The sequence below is a fragment of the Sinohyriopsis cumingii genome, chromosome 6, assembly GCF_028554795.1.
Source record: "Sinohyriopsis cumingii isolate HCF-2022 chromosome 6, ASM2855479v2, whole genome shotgun sequence".
NCBI classification, from domain to species: Eukaryota; Metazoa; Mollusca; class Bivalvia; order Unionida; family Unionidae; genus Sinohyriopsis; species Sinohyriopsis cumingii.
This window is the reverse complement of record NC_142966.1, coordinates 51,484,897-51,509,731: the sequence shown is the minus strand read 5'-3', so window position 1 is coordinate 51,509,731 and position 24,835 is coordinate 51,484,897. Positions and strand designations below refer to the sequence as shown.

At 35.5% G+C, this 24,835-nt stretch overlaps 1 protein-coding gene across 7 annotated transcripts in view; it reads right to left on the bottom strand.

Moving 5' to 3' along the window:
* LOC149796924 (H(+)/Cl(-) exchange transporter 3-like) overlaps positions 1-24,835 on the bottom strand; it is a 178,279-nt gene that overhangs the window by 94,896 nt on the left and 58,548 nt on the right. For 6 of the 7 annotated variants that reach the window (XM_089961594.1, XM_089961593.1, XM_089961595.1 and 3 more), the window contains one exon: positions 1,168-1,386. In XM_089961594.1, coding sequence (XP_089817720.1) covers positions 1,168-1,386 — 219 coding nt within the window. Of the gene's footprint in view, positions 1-1,167; positions 1,387-14,441; positions 14,544-24,835 lie in introns of those variants that run through there. The other variant, XM_089961597.1, reaches the window with a different exon arrangement.

Sequence of the window (24,835 nt, the reverse complement as noted above, 5' to 3'; positions counted from 1 at the left end):
TGTACAGGTGGTGATCATGTGGACAAGTTTGACTCTGCTCATAAGACAGGTCCAACTGCAAACAACATGCCCTGATCTAAGTCTAAAGTTGTAAAGCGCTTAGAGCTTCTTAAGATTAGGTGCTATACAAAGTCCTCATTATTATTATTATTATTATTATTATTATTATTATTATTATTATTATTATTATCTACCATTGCAACATGCCCTGATCTACCATTGCAACATGCCCTGATCTACCATTGAAACATGCCCTGATCTACCATAATTGCAGGCAAATCAGGGTTTATGTTGTTTGTTCTAATGATTACTCCTAACAAATTGCATAAACCTAGATCTGCCAATGCTTTAGGCAACAGCAGATCTGGGTCTATTGAGTTTTCTGTTGGATCTGACTTACATGCATGTACATGCGGCAATATTAATCTGGCCTGCACTGTACCACATATACTCACTTGTAATACCAGTGCAACTGCAAACTATACAGACCCAGATCTGCCACTGCATAATGCACCAGCAGATCTGGGTCAGTGCAGCTTGTTAGATATAATCAAAAGAACAAACAACACAGAAACTGATCTGCATGTGCCTCATGCTATGGCAATTCAGGATCTTTGTTGTTTACGGTTTGACTCAACTTATAAGCAAGTACATATCGTATCTTCTTAATGGACTGATGGGTGCACAAGGTAATAGAGAAAAGTTCTGCAGAGATACCAACCCATGAGAAGGTTTATAAGGAATCTTAGCAACATTTTTTTCAGGATCAAGGCAGCCATTACATGTTCACTAAACGTAACAAGTTTCAATAATATCATGCATCATAAACTTGTATATACCCTGTATACCATTAGTAACATTAAAGTTCCATTTTGAATCAATGGTATACCAACTCATCCAATTCCCACAAGTTGAACTACAGTAAAAAATATACTGGATTGCTTTAATTTCAATAAATTAAAAAATCATTACATGTAATAATTTTTCCATTGATAACAATTTTGTATATCTACAAATTATTTTAATCCATGCAAATCCTAATTTAATCCTTCTTCAAAGTATTATTGTGGTTCCCTTACAACTCAAAATAAGAAATTCCATACTAGTGAATGGCATAGGGGTTTACCAAAGTATAACTAAATCAATGACATAAACATGATCCCGTACCAGCTGCGACTCCAACAAGCAGCACACACATCCAACCCGACCAGGCATCATGGGCCCCCTTCAGGCATTCCCAGCATCCTGTATGCTTCTTCTTGATTATCTGTCGATGCCGTAACGTATCCCGTGCAATGTCACGCAGCCAGTCGATGGTGTGAAAGTCATCGTACTGACCTATACCAGGGGGAAGGTCTTCGAGAGTGTCAACAAGGTTGGAGGAACCTAAAATTAAAGTTAATGAGTTAGTGTTGATACATCGTAAGAGACCAGTTTTCTACCTTTCTGGTACTTGGCGCTTTAATAATCACTTATAATGCAAACCCAAAAATCAAACCAATCAGACATAGATCTACCATCTCATCATGCGCCAGCAGATCTTGGTCTGTGCAGTTTGTTAGGAATAATCAGCAAACAAACAGCACAGACCCTGATCTACTGATGCACTATGCTATGGCAGATCAGGATCTTTTCTTTAGTTTGTAATCTGGCATGACTTTTAAGTGAGTATGTATGGTATGTACAAGATAATATACTTAAGCAATGCACATCATTCTCATCAGCTCCAGTTCAATAGACAATATGCACATACTTTTGATACTACCATACATCTTGCACGCATTAAAATAAAATCTATTAATTCAGCAACTGACACCCCAGCCTTTCCACTGGATCCCAACCCAAACACAAAGACCATGAATTACTTAAGGTTGCCATCCCAGAATTGTTCATACACTAAATTTGCCTCCTTCATGCTTGCAAAATCTCTTTTGATTGTAAACAATAAAAATGTACTACTGTAATAAATAAATTTATTTATTACAACCGACTCTCAGGAACCCTAGCAGACAGAAAGCTATAAAAACCCATCTGACACTTCATAATGACATGGGGTATTCTTGCTGGTTAATGATATCATTCTGTATTCAAGCGTTTAAATTTAAGTGAGTATTTAATGTGAAACTGTATTTAAAAATTGATCCTACTGCACTGAATGAAATGAAAACCTATGGCTGTATCTAATACCTATTCTCCTTGCAAACTGGGTCCAATTCATTACTCTGTCTCAACACATTAACCCCTGGCGATGAGTTTACGTGGCAGAAGGTAGTAGCCTACTGCCGAGCTCTGTAACATCAAGGTCATGTATGATACACTAAAGTGGGTGCTATTATAGAAAGGTAGACAGATGTAGCTCTACAATGATACCAAATAATCTGGACGTTCTAGTTAAACTATAAAATACAGAGGGAAAAACCTCATTCTTAGGACCTGATTTTTTTCCACCCAAAATTTGCCCTTAGTTGGAATCCGAATCTGCACACAGACCTATGAACCTTTGAAAAAAGTAGGGTAAGATAGGCATTTGGAATAAAGAGCGGTCTCAATACGAAATTAATGGGTACTATAAGCAACAAAAAAGAAACAAACAAAATACTCCAACTTTTACCCTTCTGCTCATGCGTGAGCCAAATAGCCAATGAAAAATGACGTTTCTAACACAACTAGGCATGTATCTGGTTATTGGAAAATCACCAGGAAGTTGATGTATTAGGATGTATTCAGAAATAGCTTTCAAAATGTGTTTCCTACCTGAATTTCAGGTGAAAATGACAAAAACCTCCAGGGGTTAACATGTTAATTAAGGGTGAATGTACACGTGCCTTTTCTTGAAAGTACAGTTCATAAAGGGTGAATGTACATTAGTGCCTTTTCTTGAAAGTACAGTCCATAAAGGGTGGATGTTCATGTGCTTATTCTACTTGTGAGTAGGATCAATTTCAGTAATCTGGCTTAATTAAGGGAGAATGTTTATGAGCCTGTTCTCCTTGAGAGCAGGGTATTTTCAATACTCTAAGTCATAAGACAATGTGCTTATTTTCACTGGGATCAAGGTCAAGTTCAATACTCTGGCATAATAAAGGTGAATGTATATGGGCCTATACTCCTTGAGAGTTCGTTCTGATAAAATCCTCTGGCTTAATTATGTTGTTGTTGTTGTTCTAGGGTTTAATGCCATTTTTCAGCAAAAGATAGGCTATACATGGCGGCCAGTATAACTGGTGGAGGAAGAACCTTGGAAAACCTAGGGAAGAACAACCGGCCCACAAGAAGCTACTGGCAGGCTTTCCCACGTACCCACGCTAGCCGAGCCTTGGACTCAAACCTATGCAGACAGAGGTGAGATGGCAGTGATCTTGAACGGTGAGCGCTTTAGACCACTCGGCCACTTGGGGACCCTTCTGGCTTAATTAAGGTGAACATATATGGACCTTATGATACTTCTTGGGAGTAAGGTTCATTTCATTACTCTGGCTTAATTAAGGTGAACATATATGGACCTTATGATACTTCTTGGGAGTAGGGTTCATTTCATTACTCTGGCTTAATTAAGGTGAATGTTATTTATCCTTATACTCCTTGGGAGTGGTGTCCATTTAAATACTTTGGCTAAATTAAGGTGACTGTATATAGCCCTACGGATTTAAGGGTCCATTTCAGTAATCTGGCTAAATTAAGGTGACTATATTGGCATATACACCTTTGGACTAGGGTCCATTTCAATACTGTGGCTTAATAGAGAATGTATATGGGCCTATTCTCCTTTTCAGCAGGGTCCATTTCTGTACTCAGGCTCAGTTAAGGGAGAAAGCCCTATATACTGTATAGGACTTTTCTCCATCAGAGTAGGGTCCATCTGAGTACTCTTCCTTAATGCAAAATGCACATGTACTTAGTCATTAGAGGTGGGTCCATTTCAGTACATTGCTTCAAATGAAGAAGTTACATGGGTAAGTCTGGTAGAGTTTCTGCCCAATGGTGCAGAAGAAAGCAGGATAAATCTGTACCTATGAGTTAATATACAGGCCTTCTGAATTATGACAGAGGTACACCATAATATGCTTAATGTTTGAGAATAAAATTGCTGAATCAGTAATATCAAACAGGCACTTACAAATTGCATCCTGAAATGAAAACCTATTTTACTAAAAGGAATGTATGTTCTAATATCTAAAATTACATGCAATTTCACACAGTTCTATCCTTCTCTATGATTACACAATAGTCTTTTATTGATCTTAATGAAGGGAACTATGAGAATCAATGGAAACATGTTTAACTAGACACACAACATCAAACATGGGACTGACCATACAAATCAAGCCAATGGAACAATTCTGCTATGACGCAAATAAACTCTACTCACTCTTTGAGAATAAATAAATGATGGCTTTAATTTCATTTTAATAACACTCCAATCAGTAAACCCTGCATACATCTTCTGTTACAAGTAATTTACTTTTTAAAATCACTCTGATCATCTGTGAATTTACAGTTACCTGGAAACGTTTTTCATTTCAACAAGTTGGTATTTGAGTGCATGCTATTCATGATATTTTACTGGATACCTTACTTAATCTAATATGATGACAAGTCCATTATAACATGATATGTACATGTCTGATGACAAGTCCATTATAACTTGATATGTACATGTCTGATGACAAGTCCATTATAACATGATATGTACATGCCTGATGACAAGTCCATTATAACATGATATGAACATGCCTGATGACATGTCCATTATAACTTGATATGTACATGTCTGATGACAAGTCCATAATAACTTGATATGTACATGTCTGATGACATGTCCATTATAACTTGATATGTACATGTCTGATGACAAGTCCATTATAACATGATATGTACATGTCTGATGACAAGTCCATAACAGCTTGATATGTACATATCTGATGACAAGTCCATAATAACTTGATATGAACATGTCTGATGGTAAGCCTATGCCTGCTGATATGATAAGCCCATGCCTGATGATAAGCCCATGTCTGATGATATGCCCATGTCTGATCATATGAGAAGGCCATGCCTGATGACAAGGCCTTGCTTGATGATAAGCCCTAATTTGATGATTAGCTCATGCCTGATGATGTTGTTGTTGTTGCTGTAGGGTTTAATGCCATTTTTTCGCACACGATAGGCTATACATGGCAGCTAGTATTAATGGTGGAGGAAGAACCCGGGAAAATCCGGGAAAGAACCACCGACCCACAAGCTACTACTGGCAAGCTTTCTCACATACCCACATTAGCCGAATCCGAGACTCAAACCCACACAGACAGAGGTGAGATGGCAGTGATCCGTAATGGAGAACACTTTAGACCACTCAGTGCCCCTCTCATGCCTGATGAAAGGAGATGCCTGATGATAGATCATGACACTGTACTTGATGATACACATGCTTGATGATATGCCTATACTTGATGATACATATAAACATCTTTTTGATGATAACCCAATACTTGTTGATAGGCCCATGCTTGATGATAAGAGTATGCCTGATCATAAATCAATGCTTGCTGATGCATGTAAATCAATGCTTGCTGATGCATGTAAATCAGTGCTTGCTGATGCATGTAAATCAGTGCTTGCTGATGCATGTAAATCAGTGCTTGCTGATGCATGTGAACCATTGCTTGCTGATGCATGTAAATCCATGCTTACTGATGCATGTAAATCAATGCTTGAAGATGCATGTAAATCCATGCTTGATGATGCACGTAAATCCATGCTTGATGATGCATGTAAATCAATGCTTGTTGATGCATGTAAATCAATGCTTGCTGATGCATGTAAATCCATGCCTGCTGATGCATGTAAATCAATGCTTGCTGATGCATGTAAATCCATGCTTACTGATGCATGTAAATCAATGCTTGCTGATACATGTAAATCCATGCTTACTGATGCATGTAAATCAATGCTTGATGATGCAAGTAAATCAGTGCTTGCTGATGCATGTAAATCAGTGCTTGCTGATGCATGTAAATCAATGCTTGCTGATGCATGTAAATCCATGCTTACTGATGCATGTAAATCAATGCTTGATGATGCATGTAAATCAGTGCTTGCTGATGCATGTAAATGAATGCTTGTTGATGCATGTAAATCCATGCTTGCTGATGCATGTAAATCAATGCTTGATGATGCATGTAAATCAGTGCTTGCTGATGCATGTAAATCAGTGCTTGCTGATGCATGTAAATCAATGCTTGCTGATGCATGTAAATCCATGCTTACTGATGCATGTAAATCAATGCTTGATGATGCATGTAAATCAGTGCTTGCTGATGCATGTAAATCAATGCTTGCTGATGCATGTAAATCCATGCTTACTGATGCATGTAAATCAATGCTTGTTGATGCATGTAAATCAATGCTTGTTGATGCATGTAAATCAATGCTTGCTCATGCTTGTAAATCAATGATTGCTGATGCATGTAAATCAATGCTTGTTGATGCATGTAAATCAATGCTTGCTGATGCATGTAAATCAATGATTGCTGATGCATGTAAATCAATGCTTGCTGATGTATGTAAATCAATGCTTGCTGATGCATGTAAATCAATGCTTGATGATGCATGTAAATCCATGCTTACTGATGCATGTAAATCAATGCTTGATGATGCATGTAAATCAATGCTTGCTAATGCATGTAAATCAATGATTGCTGATGCATGTAAATCAATGCTTGCTGATGCATGTAAATCAATGCTTGCTGATGCATGTAAATCAATGCTTGATGATGCATGTAAATCAATGATTGCTGATGGATGTAAATCAATGATTGCTGATGCATGTAAATCAATGCTTGCTAATGCATGTAAATCAATGATTGCTGATGCATGTAAATCAATGCTTGCTGATGCATGTAAATCAGTGCTTATTGATGCATGTAAATCCATGCTTGCTGATGCATGTAAATCAATGCTTGCTGATGCATGTAAATCCATGCTTACTGATGCATGTAAATCAATGCTTGATGATGCAAGTAAATCAGTGCTTGCTGATGCATGTAAATCAGTGCTTGCTGATGCATGTAAATCAATGCTTGCTGATGCATGTAAATCAATGCTTGATGATGCATGTAAATCAATGATTGCTGATGGATGTAAATCAATGATTGCTGATGCATGTAAATCAATGCTTGCTAATGCATGTAAATCAATGATTGCTGATGCATGTAAATCAATGCTTGCTGATGCATGTAAATCAGTGCTTATTGATGCATGTAAATCCATGCTTGCTGATGCATGTAAATCAATGCTTGCTGATGCATGTAAATCCATGCTTACTGATGCATGTAAATCAATGCTTGATGATGCAAGTAAATCAGTGCTTGCTGATGCATGTAAATCAGTGCTTGCTGATGCATGTAAATCAATGCTTGCTGATGCATGTAAATCCATGCTTGTTGATGCATGTAAATCAATGCTTGATGATGCATGTAAATCAGTGCTTGCTGATGCATGTACATCAATGATTGCTGATGCATGTAAATCCATGCTTACTGATGCATGTAAATCAATGCTTGATGATGCATGTAAATCAATGCTTGTTGATGCATGTAAATCAATGCTTGCTGATGCATGTAAATCAATGCTTGCTGATGCATGTAAATCAATGCTTGCTGATGCATGTAAATCAATGCTTGATGATGCATGTAAATCAATGATTGCTGATGGATGTAAATCAATGATTGCTGATGCATGTAAATCAATGCTTGCTAATGCATGTAAATCAATGATTGCTGATGCATGTAAATCAATGCTTGCTGATGCATGTAAATCAGTGCTTATTGATGCATGTAAATCCATGCTTGCTGATGCATGTAAATCAATGCTTGCTGATGCATGTAAATCCATGCTTGCTGATGCATGTAAATCAATGATTGCTGATGCATGTAAATCAATGCTTGCTGTTGCATGTAAATGAATGCTTGTTGATGCATGTAAATCAATGCTTGTTGATGCATGTAAAACCATGCTTGCTGATGCATGTAAATCCATGCTTGATGATAAGCTATACCTGATGGGAAGTCCATGCTTGATGACAATTTCATGTTTAAGGCAAAGCAGTTACTTGATTATACATGTAAGCCCATGTTTGATGATAAGCCCATACTTGATATCAGGTGCATGCTTGATTATTAGCCCTTGCTTGATGATGTCCATGCTTCACATGCTTCATCATTAGCCCATGGATGAAGATAATACTATCTGTCTGATGATAAACCAGTACCTGATGATACATGTAAACCTAATGCATGATGACAAGCCCATGCTTCATGATAAGCCCATGACTTACAATAAGTCCATGCCTTATGATAAGTCCATGCTTCATGATAAGTCCATGCCTTATAATAAGTCCATGCTTTGCAAGTCCATATCCCATAACAAGTCCATGCTTCATGATAAGCCATGCTTAAATGATAAACCCATGCCTTACAATAAGTCCATGCTTCAAAGTCCAATCATTATGATAAGTCCATGCTTCATAATAAGTCCATGACTTATAATAAGTCCATGTTTCATGATAAGCTCATGCCTTACAATAATCCAATGCTTTATGATAAACCCATGCCTTACAATAAGTCCATTCTTCATAAGTCCATGCCTTGAAATAAGTCCATGCTTCATGATAAGCCCCGGCTGAGGCTGAGGCTTCATGATAAACCCATGCTTAAATGATAAATCCATCCTTGATGTGAAGTCCATCCCACACTTTACTCAATTTTGTCAATATTTACAAACAATTTTGTCAATATTTTACAAAGGATATCTTTGCCCTATACTAAGCCTAGCCTTTACATTTTGAAAAATTTAAGACTGGTGTAGTAGCGCCTTTCTGATGTCACTGCGCTATGGGGAATTAGTCACAAGCAAGAGGGTTTCTTCTTTTTCTACCTTTAATGAAGTATGTTGCCCCTAGTTCTTCATGCTGACTCCCTGCACTATGTTTGACCTGGTTATTTAAACAATCCTAGCGGACTTCAGAGAAAACATTCCCTGAAGACCTATTCTAAACTAATATTCTGGTCTGACTGTGTTAGGTGCAGACCCTTTATCTAACTCTAATCTACATATCAAAATGCACAGAATCTAAATTTTGTAATCCAAAATAAAGCCATATATGTACTCTCCATACACACTCTTTTCCCACTGATGCTGTGTGTTAGAATTTACAAAAATATTATTTTGAATATGAAATTACTTGTAAACTTTATCCTTTTGAGCAAATTACTTCAAAATTAAACTATAACTACTCAACTCTATTTTAAGCACCTTATACCTACTAAAAGAGATTCAAATTTCCCTTCAAATGGTCACTAATTTTAATGTTTAAGCATTAAGGCAAACTTGCGATAATTGATTTTAATTAGCTTTACAAACACATCTTCCAACTGTCCTACTGACTCCTTTGTTTCAATTTCTCTGGACTGTAACTTGACACCATAGCATTTGAATAGCTGCTGGTAACCTAGTATTGACCCCAAATCTCTGCCTCTAAATCTAACTGACTGTAGAGTTACTCCTCTATCATAGACATACTGTTATTAAATTTATGTAGAGAATTTAGAAAATTTATACACAAATATATCTTTCCTTCTAAAACTAATATAAATACCATAGCAACTGAAATAACTAAATTTAGCCCTATAATACTGGAATTGGTTTTATCATAGGATACTGCAACTGGTGTTATTTTAATGCATCTAAAGCTTCACAGTTGTATCAGGGATTTTAATTAACTATCTGCAATTTACATGCCATTTATCCAAAAGCTGACTCCAAATTAATTTGTGACTGCTATCCTTGACATTTCTGTTGAACAACAAATACTCACAGCTGTGCAAAAATGATTAGTTCATGTGCAAAAGACAAAACTCCATACTAGATCTTTTAAAACTGTCAATAATGAAAGTCTCCTACTGTTCACAATAAAGCATCCCATGCCAGATAATGTAAACAAAGTTACATATTACAAGACACAACTTAACAATGTTACTGAAAAATCTATCACACTTGATGACCAGTTGCCCCATGCCAGACAATGTAAACTCAGCAACAATTTACCTTTCCTGTCAATAACTACAGAGCACTTAACACCAGGTCTTTCTCCCATCCTCCTTCATATTTTTAATCAACTTGAACAAAATTAAGCCTGACTTGAGTTTATTTACCAACAACATCCTCAGTCTGAATAAGTTTTCACAGCAAGAACATTGATAATGTTTAGCTATATACCGTTTTGAGATTTTTCCCACTTACATAAAGGTAAGTCTCACAATAACTATGTTAGATGAAAATGAACTTGTTCAACCTGCCCAACTGGATGCTGAACCCCCAAAAAGGACAGATGCTTATAATGGACAATTAACACTTAGAATGCTCCATTGCTCCATTTATATGTCTTCCCTCGACGGTATTGATTTTGTAAAGTGTTTTCTGGGTGGATAAAGTGCCTGAGCTGAATGGGAAATACTTACTATCCTAAAATAATTCCCTATAATTAGCCAAGAAGAAACTCAATAATTTATAATCTGATGTAAAAAATGCTCTATACAGATGACACCTGTCCAAAACGAGGAAAAAAAACCCCATCATCCTGTAAAGTCAGGTTTCACTGTTGAGAGACAACCTAAGTGGCTCTGTACCAGATTCTCCACAATGATAATCTGCCAGCTTACAAACATATTATGATGAATAACTGGACATTAGGATGGGGCCTCCATGTTGAGCCCATGATCAATGTAGTGATATGGAACATTAACCATGACCCAAAGGTCAAACGGTTAAGGAAGCATGTCAAAGACTGAACTGTCTTAGCTTTATAATGCTACTTAAGGCAAATATTCTATGACTGACCTAGACTCCAAATTAATTTGGCCAAGTAAATATGTCTCCTATGGAAGACTTTGATTAACCCAAGCCCTGAAGGAATTGCTGCCCAATTATAGAGAGAGCTGGTCCGAGACTGTCGTTAAAAATTCTGTTCAATATGATATTGATCATTCTTGACCTATGACATGCATACAAAATGACTGACCACTGCAATACGTCTAGTCATGGAATGAAAGGAATGAAAACACAATTATACCTGACATAAAAGTCTGTATATGTGTATGTACATAAATCTTTATTTATCTATTCGGTTCACTGGCACCTAAGCACAGTTGTGACTATTTAAATTTGGAAACATTAAATATATATAGGAAGTCTTCCAGTAACTATCAAAAACAACCAATTACCATGTACAAACAGTAAATACTGCCTGCAGAACTAATGCTGCTACTTTAAACTTTAAACTGATTTCAATATGATGTTCAAAAGATGGGATTTTTGGAAATCAATTTACATATTTATAAAAAAGAAAAAAAAAGAAAAAAGGAAAACAGCTGGAACAAAATGTTGTTGTTGTAGGGTTTAACGCCATTTTTCAGTACCAGAAAGGCTATAATTGGCAGCCAGTATAAATGGTGGTGGAAGAACCTAGGAAAACCCCGGAAAGTACCACTGACCCACGAGAAGCTACTGGCAAGCTTTCTCACGTACCCACAATGGCCAAACCTGAGACTCGAACCCACGCAGACAGGGAACAAAATGTATACCAGACAGTAAATCTTGTATCACCAGTTCTAAGGTCATGACTGCAAGAACTCTAAAATAAGAATTAGTACCACAAACTAATATAGTGAACTGAGTAAAGCAAATAGTATTAAACTGAAATACACATTTCATATCCTTTGATAAAGGCAAAATTGTATTCCTATACAGAAACTTGCACTGCCAACATGTTTACCATGTCATAAATAATTGACAATACTTAAGGCTATGTCAGATAACAGCAATTAAAAATAATCTCCTTCTTGCAGGTATCTGTCTTCATTCAGATCAAGGACATTTTAACAAAGTGTAAACACTGATGGGAACTGCAATGTGCAATGGAACAATGGATTGGAGGCAAATAATTAAATCATGATAGCCAGTATATGAAATGTCAACTAAATGCTGTGCTGTATGTATCCACTTATAAGTCCAACTATAATCTACATAAACCCTGATCTGCATTATGCACTGACTGATCAGGGTCTATGTTGTTTCTTCTACTGATTACTATATATATACTCGCCTATAAGATGAGTTGAACTGCAAACAACAAAGATCCTGATACTAACAAACTGCACACTCAGATCTGCCAGTGCATTATATGACAGCAGATCTGGGTCTGTGCAGTTTGCACTCATATGCATGTAAATATGATACTCCTAACACACTGCACAGAACTAGATCTACCTGTGCATTATGTGATGGCAGATCTGGGTATGTGATGTTTGCATTTCGTGTCATATAAGCAAGTCCAGCAATTAATATGAGACAATTTTTATATTAATTTGTTTTACATCTTTCAGTTGTAGTGATTTTGACTTCTGAACCAAATACTGATGGGGTTTATTCTTAATGTAACTACAAGCTGTCCACAAAAATGTGGTAACTGTAGATGGTTGGACAACAAAAGAAACTCTCCAGAAATAAAATCAGTAACAGAAGGACAAATGGACAGATGGACAAGTTTTTTTTTTTGTGGCAAGAGCCTGCTCAGATACATGGTTGTAAAGTTGACCATTTACAGTCTTGTACCTTGGATATGTTCTAATTTTTACAGAAAAATAATTCCCAGGTTTTCCTCACTTGCTGTCCTAGCTATTTAAAAAAGACCTTGCATCTCTTAGGTACTATAGAAAGAACATTCAATTCCTTTATTCTGATATACGATTCATGGGTGGAATTTGTCTTATTGAGTATAAACCTTGGCCTAATGACAAGCTCATTTTCACTTGCTGCATTTCAAAGGTAAATTTTTGAAAAAAGATGACCCGATAACTGTTTTACTTTTTATATTTCTTGTAATTCATTCATTGCACTTTCATTGTCTAAATTAGCTACTCAGACATTGTTTTCCTTATTTTAACATGTTATTGTACTTCAGACTAATCAGGCTGATTTTTCAAGGACATGGGGCAGCCGTTTTTTTTTAAACGGTGTTCTATAATTATGTATGATTTCCACAACTACAACATGAAAATAAACTTCAGCTACAGGACATGAAAATAGTATAGGCCTGTTTGCCAATTCCCTCCACTGTGTATGCTGACAATGCAAACAACTGCACCATACACCCGAGTCACTCTGTCGGAAGTATGTGGTATTTGTGGAGTGCACATAAATGAAGGCTAATAAGAGGAAACCTCTTAACTATTAATTGCTTGTGCACATAATTCCAGTGTAAACAGATTACAGATCAATGTAAAGTGTTCTCCAAGGATATAGCGACAGATATTTTCACAATTTTCTCACAATAATCCCTATGTTTAATTATTCCTCTTGAAACGAAAACAATCACTATACAAATATTAAAGTGATCTAAACTGTTGTTAGGTCACAAACACAAACATGATGCTGTGAAAGTATGCCTTTTTGAGAAATATTTCTTTCATTAAGTGAAAATGATAGAGAGTTTGTGGCACAAGGTTACTTATTTCTTCGAGTACCTTCATAATGTATAGAAATATGTATTTGATTAATGATAAGTTGATTAAAAATGAAAGTTTGAATAGTATTTATTCAAGAGAAGATCTTCATGTACATTATCTGGGAATTCAGTAGAAAGCTGGAATCTTGTTTAAAATTGTCTCCCCATTATAAAAAAAATTGTAACAATCAATAATTGTCTACTGATTTAAAGTAGATAAATCAGATACCAATAAAAATATATACATGATCAATTCCAGCAATTATGTCAAAGATCAAGCTGTGGGTTTTGAACACCAGTGGTCATAAAAAAGACTAGATGATCAGCATTAAGAGGTTAGTATAATGACTGGTTGGCCTTAAGTGTCAGGTTAATGTGACTGGGTGGGACATCATGATACATGTTTATGGCAAGATGCCCCAGTGCTAGACATCTCTAAAAATTGCCACACTGCAGACATAATAGTAGCAATATGACTGAAAAAAGTTTAAAACTATGTTAAAAATTCAAATCACACACACACATTCACACAAATTTTTAAAAAATATTTCTCAGAATGAAGAAATTTATTCAAATACAATCAACCATAACTGAATTAAGGCAAAACTATCAAGGAAATTACTTGCACTGTTCTACTTTTACTTCGTGGATCACACTGAGGTTACTATATCATAGCAAGCCTTGACCATGAAATCATGTTGGAAAAAAGTCATCAATAAACAGTAACCAGATGCAAAGCAGAATATTAACGAGAAAGCTCCTTACACCTGATGGAGTTTTTTTTTCTTCATCTAAACATTTTGTGCCATTTGAATAGAGTCAGAAATCAATGAGGAAAATAACTTGAAGTAAATGTAGATACTTGTACACTAATACATACCTGCCATATCACAATGTATCACGCTAACAACATGATTTTCTGTAATCTTTCTATATAACAAAAGGCCTGTAACATATAGCATGAATAATCTGTCAACAGACCTGCATGCTCAGATCCAATGTAAAGCTATCCTAGGGGCTCTTTATACCACAAATTGTCATAGAGGGTATTAAATGGCAAAAAGATCAGGTACATGTATAAACATGCCAATAGCTAGGGTGATGTGTCCTAATTAGCATAGGTAAAGTTCACAAAGTGGAATAACCCAGTTTGTTACAGATAAATAAAAGAGATGCAAGGTGCATGAGAAAGTCCTAAAGTTAAACACATCACAGTGCCTTGAATTAGAACAAAGTTATTACACATTGCTGCCTTGAATTAGAACAAAGTTATTACACATCACTGCCTTGAATTAGAACAAAGTTATTACACATCACTGTCTTGAATTAGAACAAAGTTATTACACATCACTGCCTTGAATTAGAACAAAGTTATTACACATCGCTGTCTTGAATTAGAACAAAGTTATTACACATCACTGCCTTGAATTAGAACAAAGTTATTACACATCGCTGTCTTGAATTAGAACAAAGTTATTACACATCACTGCCTTGAATGAGATTGTTTAAGCTATCTGTATAAGATTATTGGCAAGTTTGTGAACAGAAGCAACATTTTTACTCCATGTATAAAACACAAAGCGTGATTGTTTCAGTTGTCTGAATGGTGCTCATATGTTTTTCATTTTTTGAAGGTGATTTTTGAAGCAATACATAATCAGCAAGGCAATCAAAGTCCAGCAAAAATACAGAATTCCTGGTTGACAATTTTACTTTGTGAAGCACAGCAGCATAGGGAAGCATTTAATTCTTTGCTTATATACTGCAAACAACATATCAACATAAGTCATTCTGGAATGTAGGACATCAATTGAAATAATGAAGGAGCAACCATTGAATGTAAGATTCAACACACTGAAGTGAACATTTAGATTAGTTCTCTTTGTTATTATTTGTTATCTTAGTCTTGTTAAATTACTATTAACTGACCCATGCTTTCATGATGATTTTAGTCATGAAATAGATGATTGAAAGAAAAAAATAAGTACACTTGTGCTTACAGTTTATTTTTATTGACAAAGTGTTAACACCTGTACTGGACACAGGCACTGATTACTGCTTTGTTATCTCAATGCCCCACCCCACCCCCATTTGAAAATATGAAGTCCTGTCAATACCCTTCCCCCAATGAAAGCTCAGTCCCAAATGTAATGTATATTCATTTTTCTATAAAAAGGACATCACATTATCATCCAGATGCAATGACCTATATGCAATATAGAGACAATATCAATTGTGCACTAATTGCAGAACCTAGACTACCAGTTACTGGGAAACAGATGTCAAGCCTAATTATTCCCATTATGTTACAAAGATTCAACGAGTACCAAGTGTACTTGCTTATGAGACAAGTCCAACTGCAAACTGCACAGACCCAGCTCTGCTGCCACATAATGTGTGAGTAGATCTGATTCGGTGCATTTTATTAGGACTAATCAACAGAATCAGAAGGCATATCATGCTACGGCAGATCAGGATCGTTGTTGTTGGCAGTTTGACTCGATTTGTAAGCGAATACATATGGTATAATTAGCTTTACCTTAAACATAGCTGGTTTGTCATTAAGTTATAAAACTGGGTTAAGATCCAATGAAATGGTTGGAACTGATTGATAATTTCCATTTCCCTTTCTCTAGCCCAATATAATTGCAATAAATCAATTCATCCAAAGACTTTAATTATTCTGTCAGTTTTGATGTCATGTAAATCTATCAATAGATTGATTTTAATTGCAATGGTTTTGTTTTACTGGGACTATCAAACCAATCTGATATCATATTAAACATGGTGTAATTGCATTATTTTTGCTTGGCTATATCAGTTTTAATTTGTTTCCTATTCTCTCAGTTGCATGCAACCAATAAAAATGACTTATCTTTTCAATAATTAAATAACCATATCTAAATCTTGAGTTGGTTGGATCCAGCTGCAAACTGGACATTCAAATCAGCAGCTGCATTAAACACCAGCAATATGAATCTATTGCAGTTAGAAGAAACATCATGTGATGGCAGATCAGTGTCTATGTTGTGTGATATGGGTATAAATACATGTAGTACATTGTATGGAAAGTGTAATAAATTCCAAATTAACAAGGGAATTTGCCACTGTATCCACAATGTCTGGCCCTGTAATCCATGCATATAATGGTAAAAAACATGAAATCCTATGATAACTGAAAACACCAATAAAAAATTGACTCAAATAATCAATTACTGTATCATCATTTGATACGAATGTACGTAGTTTTGTAAAAATGACATTAATTGTGTCGCTACAGTACTTAATCAACTGAATGGGGGTGGGGGAACTGATCCTATTGTTTCCATGTAAGTTTTTGCTGGGTCTTATAATACATCCATGCTTTGTAACCACCATGAAGCCAAGAAAACAAAATTAAAAATGTTGAGCAACTAAACTCTAAACTGCCAATTGAACATTAATGATTACCTGTATACCAAAGAAAACAAAAAATTAACTTGAATAAATTAAAATAAATAATAAATAGTCTGGAATGATGGAAGAAACCTAAATCTCTGTTTTTGGAATGTACTGGTGCCCAACACAAGCTACACAGATGACACCATTCTGAAAATTTGTATCCAAGAATTGATTTGGATTTGGCCCTAACCCTTGATGACATTAATTGCTTCATATTTCAGGTGAACTGTAACCTGACCATGCAAACCACTATGACACTGATATCAGTTCATCATCAGAATATCATTCTTATCAGGTTGGAGCCAAAGTCTGAAAGCAATATAATATCTAGGTATGAAAGAAATCTCTCTCGCACAGGATCTGATCAAGTGTAACTACAGGGCCTTATTTTCCCACTTTGATTTATTTTTGGGTAATTTTTTAAGCATTTGTTTGCAAGTTTCAGTTTGGACATATGTGCATCAAACACCCACCATATAACAGGATTCAGTTAAAAACAAATGCAAAGAGTACATGTTCCCAGCATGTATCAAGATGCAGTAAATAGTGTACACAAACTACCCAGAGTGTAGAGAAGGAATATAGTTAAAACTGTGCATTAAGCATGTAATAGGATTCAGTTAAGACTTATGCAATAATTACTCAGCAAGTAATAGGATTCATTTAAAACTGTGCATTAAGTACCCATTATGTAACAGGATTTAGTTAAGACTATGCACTAAGTACCCAGCATGTAATAGGATTCAGTTAAAACCATGCAGTAAGTACCTAGCATGTAATAGGATTCAGTTAAGACTATGCATTAAGTACCCAACATGTAACAGGATTCAGTTACGACTAGGCACTAAGTACCCAGCATATAATAGGATTCAGTTAAGACTATGCACTAAGTACCCAGCATGTAATAGGATTCAGTTAAGAATATGCATTAAGTACCCAGTATGTACTTGGATTCAGTTAAGACTATGCATTAAGTACCCAGCATGTAATAGGGTTCAGTTAAGACTAGGCACTAAGTACCCGGCATGTACTAGGAGGATTCAGTTAAGACTAGGCACTAAGTACCCGGCATGTACTAGGAGGATTCAGTTAAGACTAGGCACTAAGTACCCGGCATGTACTAGGAGGATTCAGTTAAGACTAGGCACTAAGTACCCGGCATGTACTAGGATTCAGTTAAGACCATGCATTAAGTACTCAGCATGTACTATTATTCAGTTAAGGCTTAGGCACTAAGTATTCAGCAAGTAATAGGATTCAATTAAGACTAGGCACTTAAAGTACTCTGCATGTACTAGGATTCATTTAAGACTAGGAACTAAGTACCCAGCATGTAATAGGATTCAGTTAAGACTTAGGCACTAAGTACTCAGCAAGTAATAGGATTCAATTAAGACTAGACACTAAGTACCCACTTAAAGCATCAAGATAATTGTCTTTGTTTTCACAAATATTCACTGACATTTTGTAACTATACCACTTACTCATACTGTCAGTGAGCGAGTGTGAAAGCAAAGGCATCTATTGGTATAATGATGCCTTGAACACCCACATATCCCCTGGTACATGCTAGGTACTTTGGTGAGGATCTCAATAAAGCCATGCCAACAATTTAACATGGGTTTTTCATATTTGGTACTTGCTAGGTATGTGGTGAGGGTCTCATTTAATCCTTGCCAACAATTTAACAAGGGACTCCCTTGAGGGTCTCTTGTGATACAGGCTAAAAGGAATTTCCAGAAATTCAAGATAGACCATGTCTTCTGTTGAACTGCTGAGTGTTGAAGCAATCTCTGACATTCTTGATCGATAATATTTTCAAATTAGCCACTGTGGCAGTCAACATGGGTGTGAAATCAACACTATTTTCATACAGATCAAACTGGATACCATCAGAAGCAGAAGACTTTTGGTGAAAAACTCGTGTTGATATGATCATCCATTCAGGAGAATTATAGTGAAATTTTTTTCAATATGCTCATTGTGGCAATCATATCTGATGTCAGATCAGCACGTTTTCATTCATGACAAACTAGATATTATAATCAGTGGTCTGATGAAAACCCCATGTTGTTATGGTGATATTACTTTCTATTTAGGAGGAGGAGCTATATCAAGGTTTTTAAAATGGCTGCCATGGTGGTCACACTGGATGTCAGATCTGCATTTTTTTCATTTATGACCAACAAGACAATATCACAAGAAGTCTTCTGGTGAAAACCCAATGTTGACATCACTTTCCATCTATAAGGAGATAAGATTTTCAAGATGGTCACTGTGGTGGTCATATTGGATATTAAGACCAACTAGACACCACAAGTTCCATTAGATCAGGACAAGTAGCAAAAACAATATTTTTAAAATTGCTGCTGTGGTGGCTATGTTGGATGTCAGATTGGCACCATTAGGACTAACCTGACATCATAAGAAGTCTTTTAGTGAAAACTCTCATGCTAAAACAGCCATCCATTCAGGTAAGTAGCAATGACATGATTTTCATGATGGCCAGGACTGTGGTCAAAGGGTCATTTAGACCCAACTAGACATAACAAGTCTTCTGATGAAGAACTCGTATCACTATGATCATACATTCATGAGGAACAGCCATAATAAGATTTTTAAGATTGCTGATGTGGTGGCCTTAATGCACATCAGACTGGAACCATTTCATGTAGAACCAACTATACATTATAAGAATTTTTAACGTGAGACCTTCATGTCAGTTTAATTTCTGTTTAGGAGGAGAAGCAATCATGGGTATTGATAACAAACCTGTTCTGATGGATGGATGGTATTAACAGCAAAGCTTAAAAATAGATGAATATTGAACTGGCATCAATGGAGGTAAAAAAAAGTGCATCAGTCACTGGCCCTGAACAAAGTCAAACTAACTTCCAAACTGGATATCATAAAGCTTTGTTATACCACTGTGACTTAAACTGGATATCATAAAGCTTTGTTATACCACTGTGACTTAAACTGGATATCATAAAGCTTTGTTATACCACTGTGACTTAAACTGAAAATGACAGTATATTATTTAAAAATTTCAGGGATAAGTTTTGTTGTGAATGTGACTTTTACAATACACAATGACTATGGATCTTTTGATCTTTTTTTAATTTAATTTAGTACATGACCTAATCCAAGTATTTACAATTCCATTTCATTAGTCCTTACAGTACAATCTACATGAAACCAGTTTAAACTTTTGACCCCAACTCTTCAATTTCCTCTGGATTAATGTCACTCAGCTAGCAAATGAACAAATCCACTTACTTTGCATTAAGTAATACAAGCATTTACTCCAACAAACTACAGACCCTGATAATAATCCTAGTGTTGCATTACTGTTGGAGAGAGTCACATGATTCATGTTCCTATCAGATTTATTGACTCACCTTGCATCAATATGAATGAAAATACAACACTACTAGTATACTTCACTGTTTGCGGTCTAATTATTGCATTATTAGTTGTCCAGTCACATTCATGGCCATAAAAATTCATGAACATAAAGTCTTGTTTGCTGATCCACTATGCACTTACAGATTAAAGCCTTTCTTTCACTTTTACTTACACCTTATCTTTAAACTTGAAAATGCTTCCTTAGGAAAATGATGTTTGGTGGTTATCAATTTGTTTTCTTTACGATTATTGTTTATTTTCTCCATCAATTATAATTCAAGCTGATAAATGTGTTTGTTCATTGGTCTGTTTGTTCAGTTTTGCTTTGTTCTTTCATTTAGGACAAAAAAGCTGAAAGAGTCTGCAATGTATCCAATTAACCATTATCACAGGTATGAATTGTTCAATATTTTTCCATTTATGTTTAGTTTATCTTTGATCCTTGTGCAGGAGGCCCTAGCAGCACAGCTGGTTGAGCACTATACTCACAATTTAAGGATTCTGGGTTTGATACCAACATAAGTTGTCATTGGAAAAGGCATTTAGTTCCCATTTCCCCATCACAATGCAGCTAATGTGTTAAAATTACCAATAAAGCCAACAAAAACCAAAATCAAATACGATCCTTCTGCCAAATGAAAGAAGCCATATAAAACATGAATTATGTGTACACTGTATCTCAACGTTTGATGCATAATAAAGGCAACTTTTATAAGATGATGTATGTGTCCCTATTTAATTTAAACTGACCTCCATCAAGCAGTAATGATAGTTTAAAATTAAACTTTTTTCTTTTCCTACACCATTTTACCAGAACTATTTGTTTGAAGTGGTCAATATCTGATTTATTTCAAGAGCTTACTTGAACAGTTCACTACAACTTCATCATTTATATGTTATTATGACCTTTTCTACCCAAAAGGTCATTTTTTAACTTGATACAGTGTTGTGTATTGGTCTGTTTCCTTTGGAAGTGCACCCAATATGAAAGATTTAACCAATCTTGGCTAAATTTCTTCAAAAGAGAAACCCTCTATTTCATTTCCGTATCTCTGAAGTGTAACAAAGATAGCAATCCAGCTTTTGCATGTGAACAAATATAATTTATCTCATCCTTCTAACACTCCTTCAATTTATTTGAGACATTCATGCAAACCATGTATCAAATAAAAAAACAATCATCATTTCTTTATGTAGTGCCTTAATCTACAATGGCAAATTAATATGGATTATTTCAAGAGCTTTTCTTTCCTGAACATCAATCTTGACTTGTCTACTTTTTTGAAAATAAAACTGATAATACAGAACAAATATCTCAGTGCAGAAAAAGAACAACAAAAATTCATTAGAAAAACAAACTGGTTCACTCCAACCATGGGCATCCATGTGGGGGGGGGGAAGGGGATACTGTGTAGTCTATAAATATATCACTTTGATACAGGCTTTGTGGTGACCCCCACGACCTTGGAAAATCGCTGCGGATGCTGAAGACCTGATCATTATTGTTTTTTATGCTTCATATGCAAATGGTAATTTGTTTCATTTTATTTTATTAGGATCTTAACAAACACATGCTTATTGGAATGTTTAATTGTCTGTGGTTTCAGCAAGGAAGAACTATGGAACCCTGAACATGGACAATTGTCTGTGGTTTCAGCAGACACTCCCCATATATCTATGACAGTGTAACTAGTAAACTGCAGTTAAAATGCAGTGAAAGGAAGTGAAATTAGCTGAAATATTCAAATGAGGTAACTAGTTTTGTGATGCCACAAAAAACTACAGAAAACTGACCACATTAATATTCCAGTTTTATGATGTGATAAAATGACACAGAAAAAATAAAAAATACTTTTTCCTATAAAGATTACAGTTTTTATGATGTCGTAGAAAACTACCGAAGAATTGATCTAAAAAACCATTCCAGTTTAATGATTTTATTAATATACTACACCAAAAAAAAAAAACAATTACAAAACTGGCAAGAAAATTGCAAAATATGGAAAAGTCATATCTCATAATTGGTACAAGGTTAGGAACTAATGTACGAAAATTACTTTTCTTTTTTCAGTCATAATGACCTATGTATGACCGTTTAACCTAATATTCAATAGGTGTCTTTCCTGCACAACCATCCACATAGTTTGGTTAAAACAAATATTCTAGAACTGAAGTTAAGACACAAAATCCATTTTTCTTATTTCAATAACATTGACCTTTAACATATTAACACCAAATAAAAATACTTCTTGACTGCCCCAAGTGTACATCATCTACAAAATCTGGTCATGGTCCCTGATTCAAAACTACAGTTACTGAGCAGACCCCACCAACCCCAAATGGACAGACAGGTGGGCAGAATCTTAATACTATACAATCCACCTTAAGGTGCTTATGGTACTAAAACTTGTTTAATCAAGTGCTAATTACATGGAAAAACATCCCAAATCTTAACAAAAACATTATGAAGGTCACACCAAAATGCAGCTATGGCTGCTATTTTCCTGCTGAATATATACTTCATGGATGAGAGTTGTAGCAAAGACATAAATATGGTACTAGCTTGTAACTGCCATGCTTGGCACTCAGCATTAAGAGGTTTGTATTAGAATAATGTGACTCTGTGGGACATGATGCCACATGTCTGTGGCATGATGCCTCAGTGTTAGACATCACTATTATAAGCTGCCACACTGCATACATCATAGAGATATGACTGAAAAATTGTTAAAGCTATGTTAAAAACACACACACACATACACATTTTATGTACGAAAACAGGTTCATTGGTTCTGGAGAAGTCATGTTGATGAAACAAATGGTGAAAAACAAAGCAAACGCAAAACCTTCCATTTTATAAATTAGCAACCTAAATTGTATTCTCTTTTAATAAATATTGATAAATTCATCTGCAATCTTACAGAAAGACCAAAGTATATTTTGCCAGTCTTAAGAGTGATTTTGTTACAAAGTGAACAACCAAACATGGGATGAGCTCTGATGAGAACTTTGAATGTAACCATTCTCCTCACTTTTCCTCAATTTCTCTCTGGCCAGAAGAACCAGCAGCATCCTCCAGAATGCCTGCTAATCCTCCAGAATTGCTTTTCAATAAGACTGTAACTTAATAATTGATGTTTGCATGTCCAGACATGGAGTCCTTGCTATGCTTTAAGCTAAGCCATAAAGACTAACTAATTTAATTTTTGTCAGTCTGACAAGAAAATTATTAATGTCAGGTCTGTATTCAGGCTATGATTTTGAATGATGAATTTGATGTTTTTGTTCTAACCTGTTCAGTTTGTACTTCCAAAAGCAATACAATCCTATGCCATAGCAAATGAAAGAGGTGGGGATCTCCAAGTGCTCTCATTTCCTCCTAGTCAAGACCACTTAAAGCCAATGTTATAATGTTCATAAATGCTTCAAATACCGCATATACTTAATTACATGTTGAGTCCAAATTATCACGACTCTATGGTCTTAAAATAAGCAATAAAAAAAGAGTGAGAACCAAGTTTTGTAAAATGCAACAAATATTTTATTTCCCTTGAATACAAAGTGAAAAATGTAAAAAGAACTTAAGATATTGTGAAATAAATCCCAAATAATCCTAGAATTTCTAACACGTGAAAGAGTTCATGTGCCTGTGGTGGACTGTGTTGTAGTGATGTGTCAACAGTCTCTTGTTGAATCACAATAATACAATCCAAGAATATATCCTTATTTAAAATTTCACTATAAATCCAAGTTTCTATTTTCAAGAACGTTAATTTTGAGCACTTTGTATTTCCTGAGATGAATAAATTGAAAAAAATAATTTGAATATATGAATTCCAACCCAAATTAAACACTGGACACAACAATAACACAACTGATTCTGGTCAGATCTTATAGCACAAATAAATAATTTTTTCTGCAACAAGATTTTATACTCCTCTAGTCCTGACCTTGGTAACAATTAGCATTTTTCTATAAATAAATATAAAAAAAAACTATTACATAATATAAAATGTCATATCTGCCATCGCATAATGCATTACCAGATCTAAGTCTGTGCAGTTTGTCAGTATTAATCAGTCGAACAAATAACACAGACCCTGACTACATTATGTAATGGGGGGCCCTGAGTGGCCGAGTGGTCTAAAGCACTCTCCGTTACGGATCACTGCCATCTCACCTCTGTTTGTGTGGGTTCGAGTCTCGGATTCAGCCAATGTGGGTATGTGAAAAAGCTTGCCAGTAGCTTCTCGTGGGTCGGTGGTTCTTTCTGCGGATTTTCCTGGGTTCTTCCTCTACCATTAATACTGGCCGCCATATATAGCCTATCATGTGCTGAAAAATGGCGTTAAACCCTACGACAACAACAACATTATGTAATGGCAGTTTAGGGTCTATGCTGTATGCAGTTGGACTAAATTTATA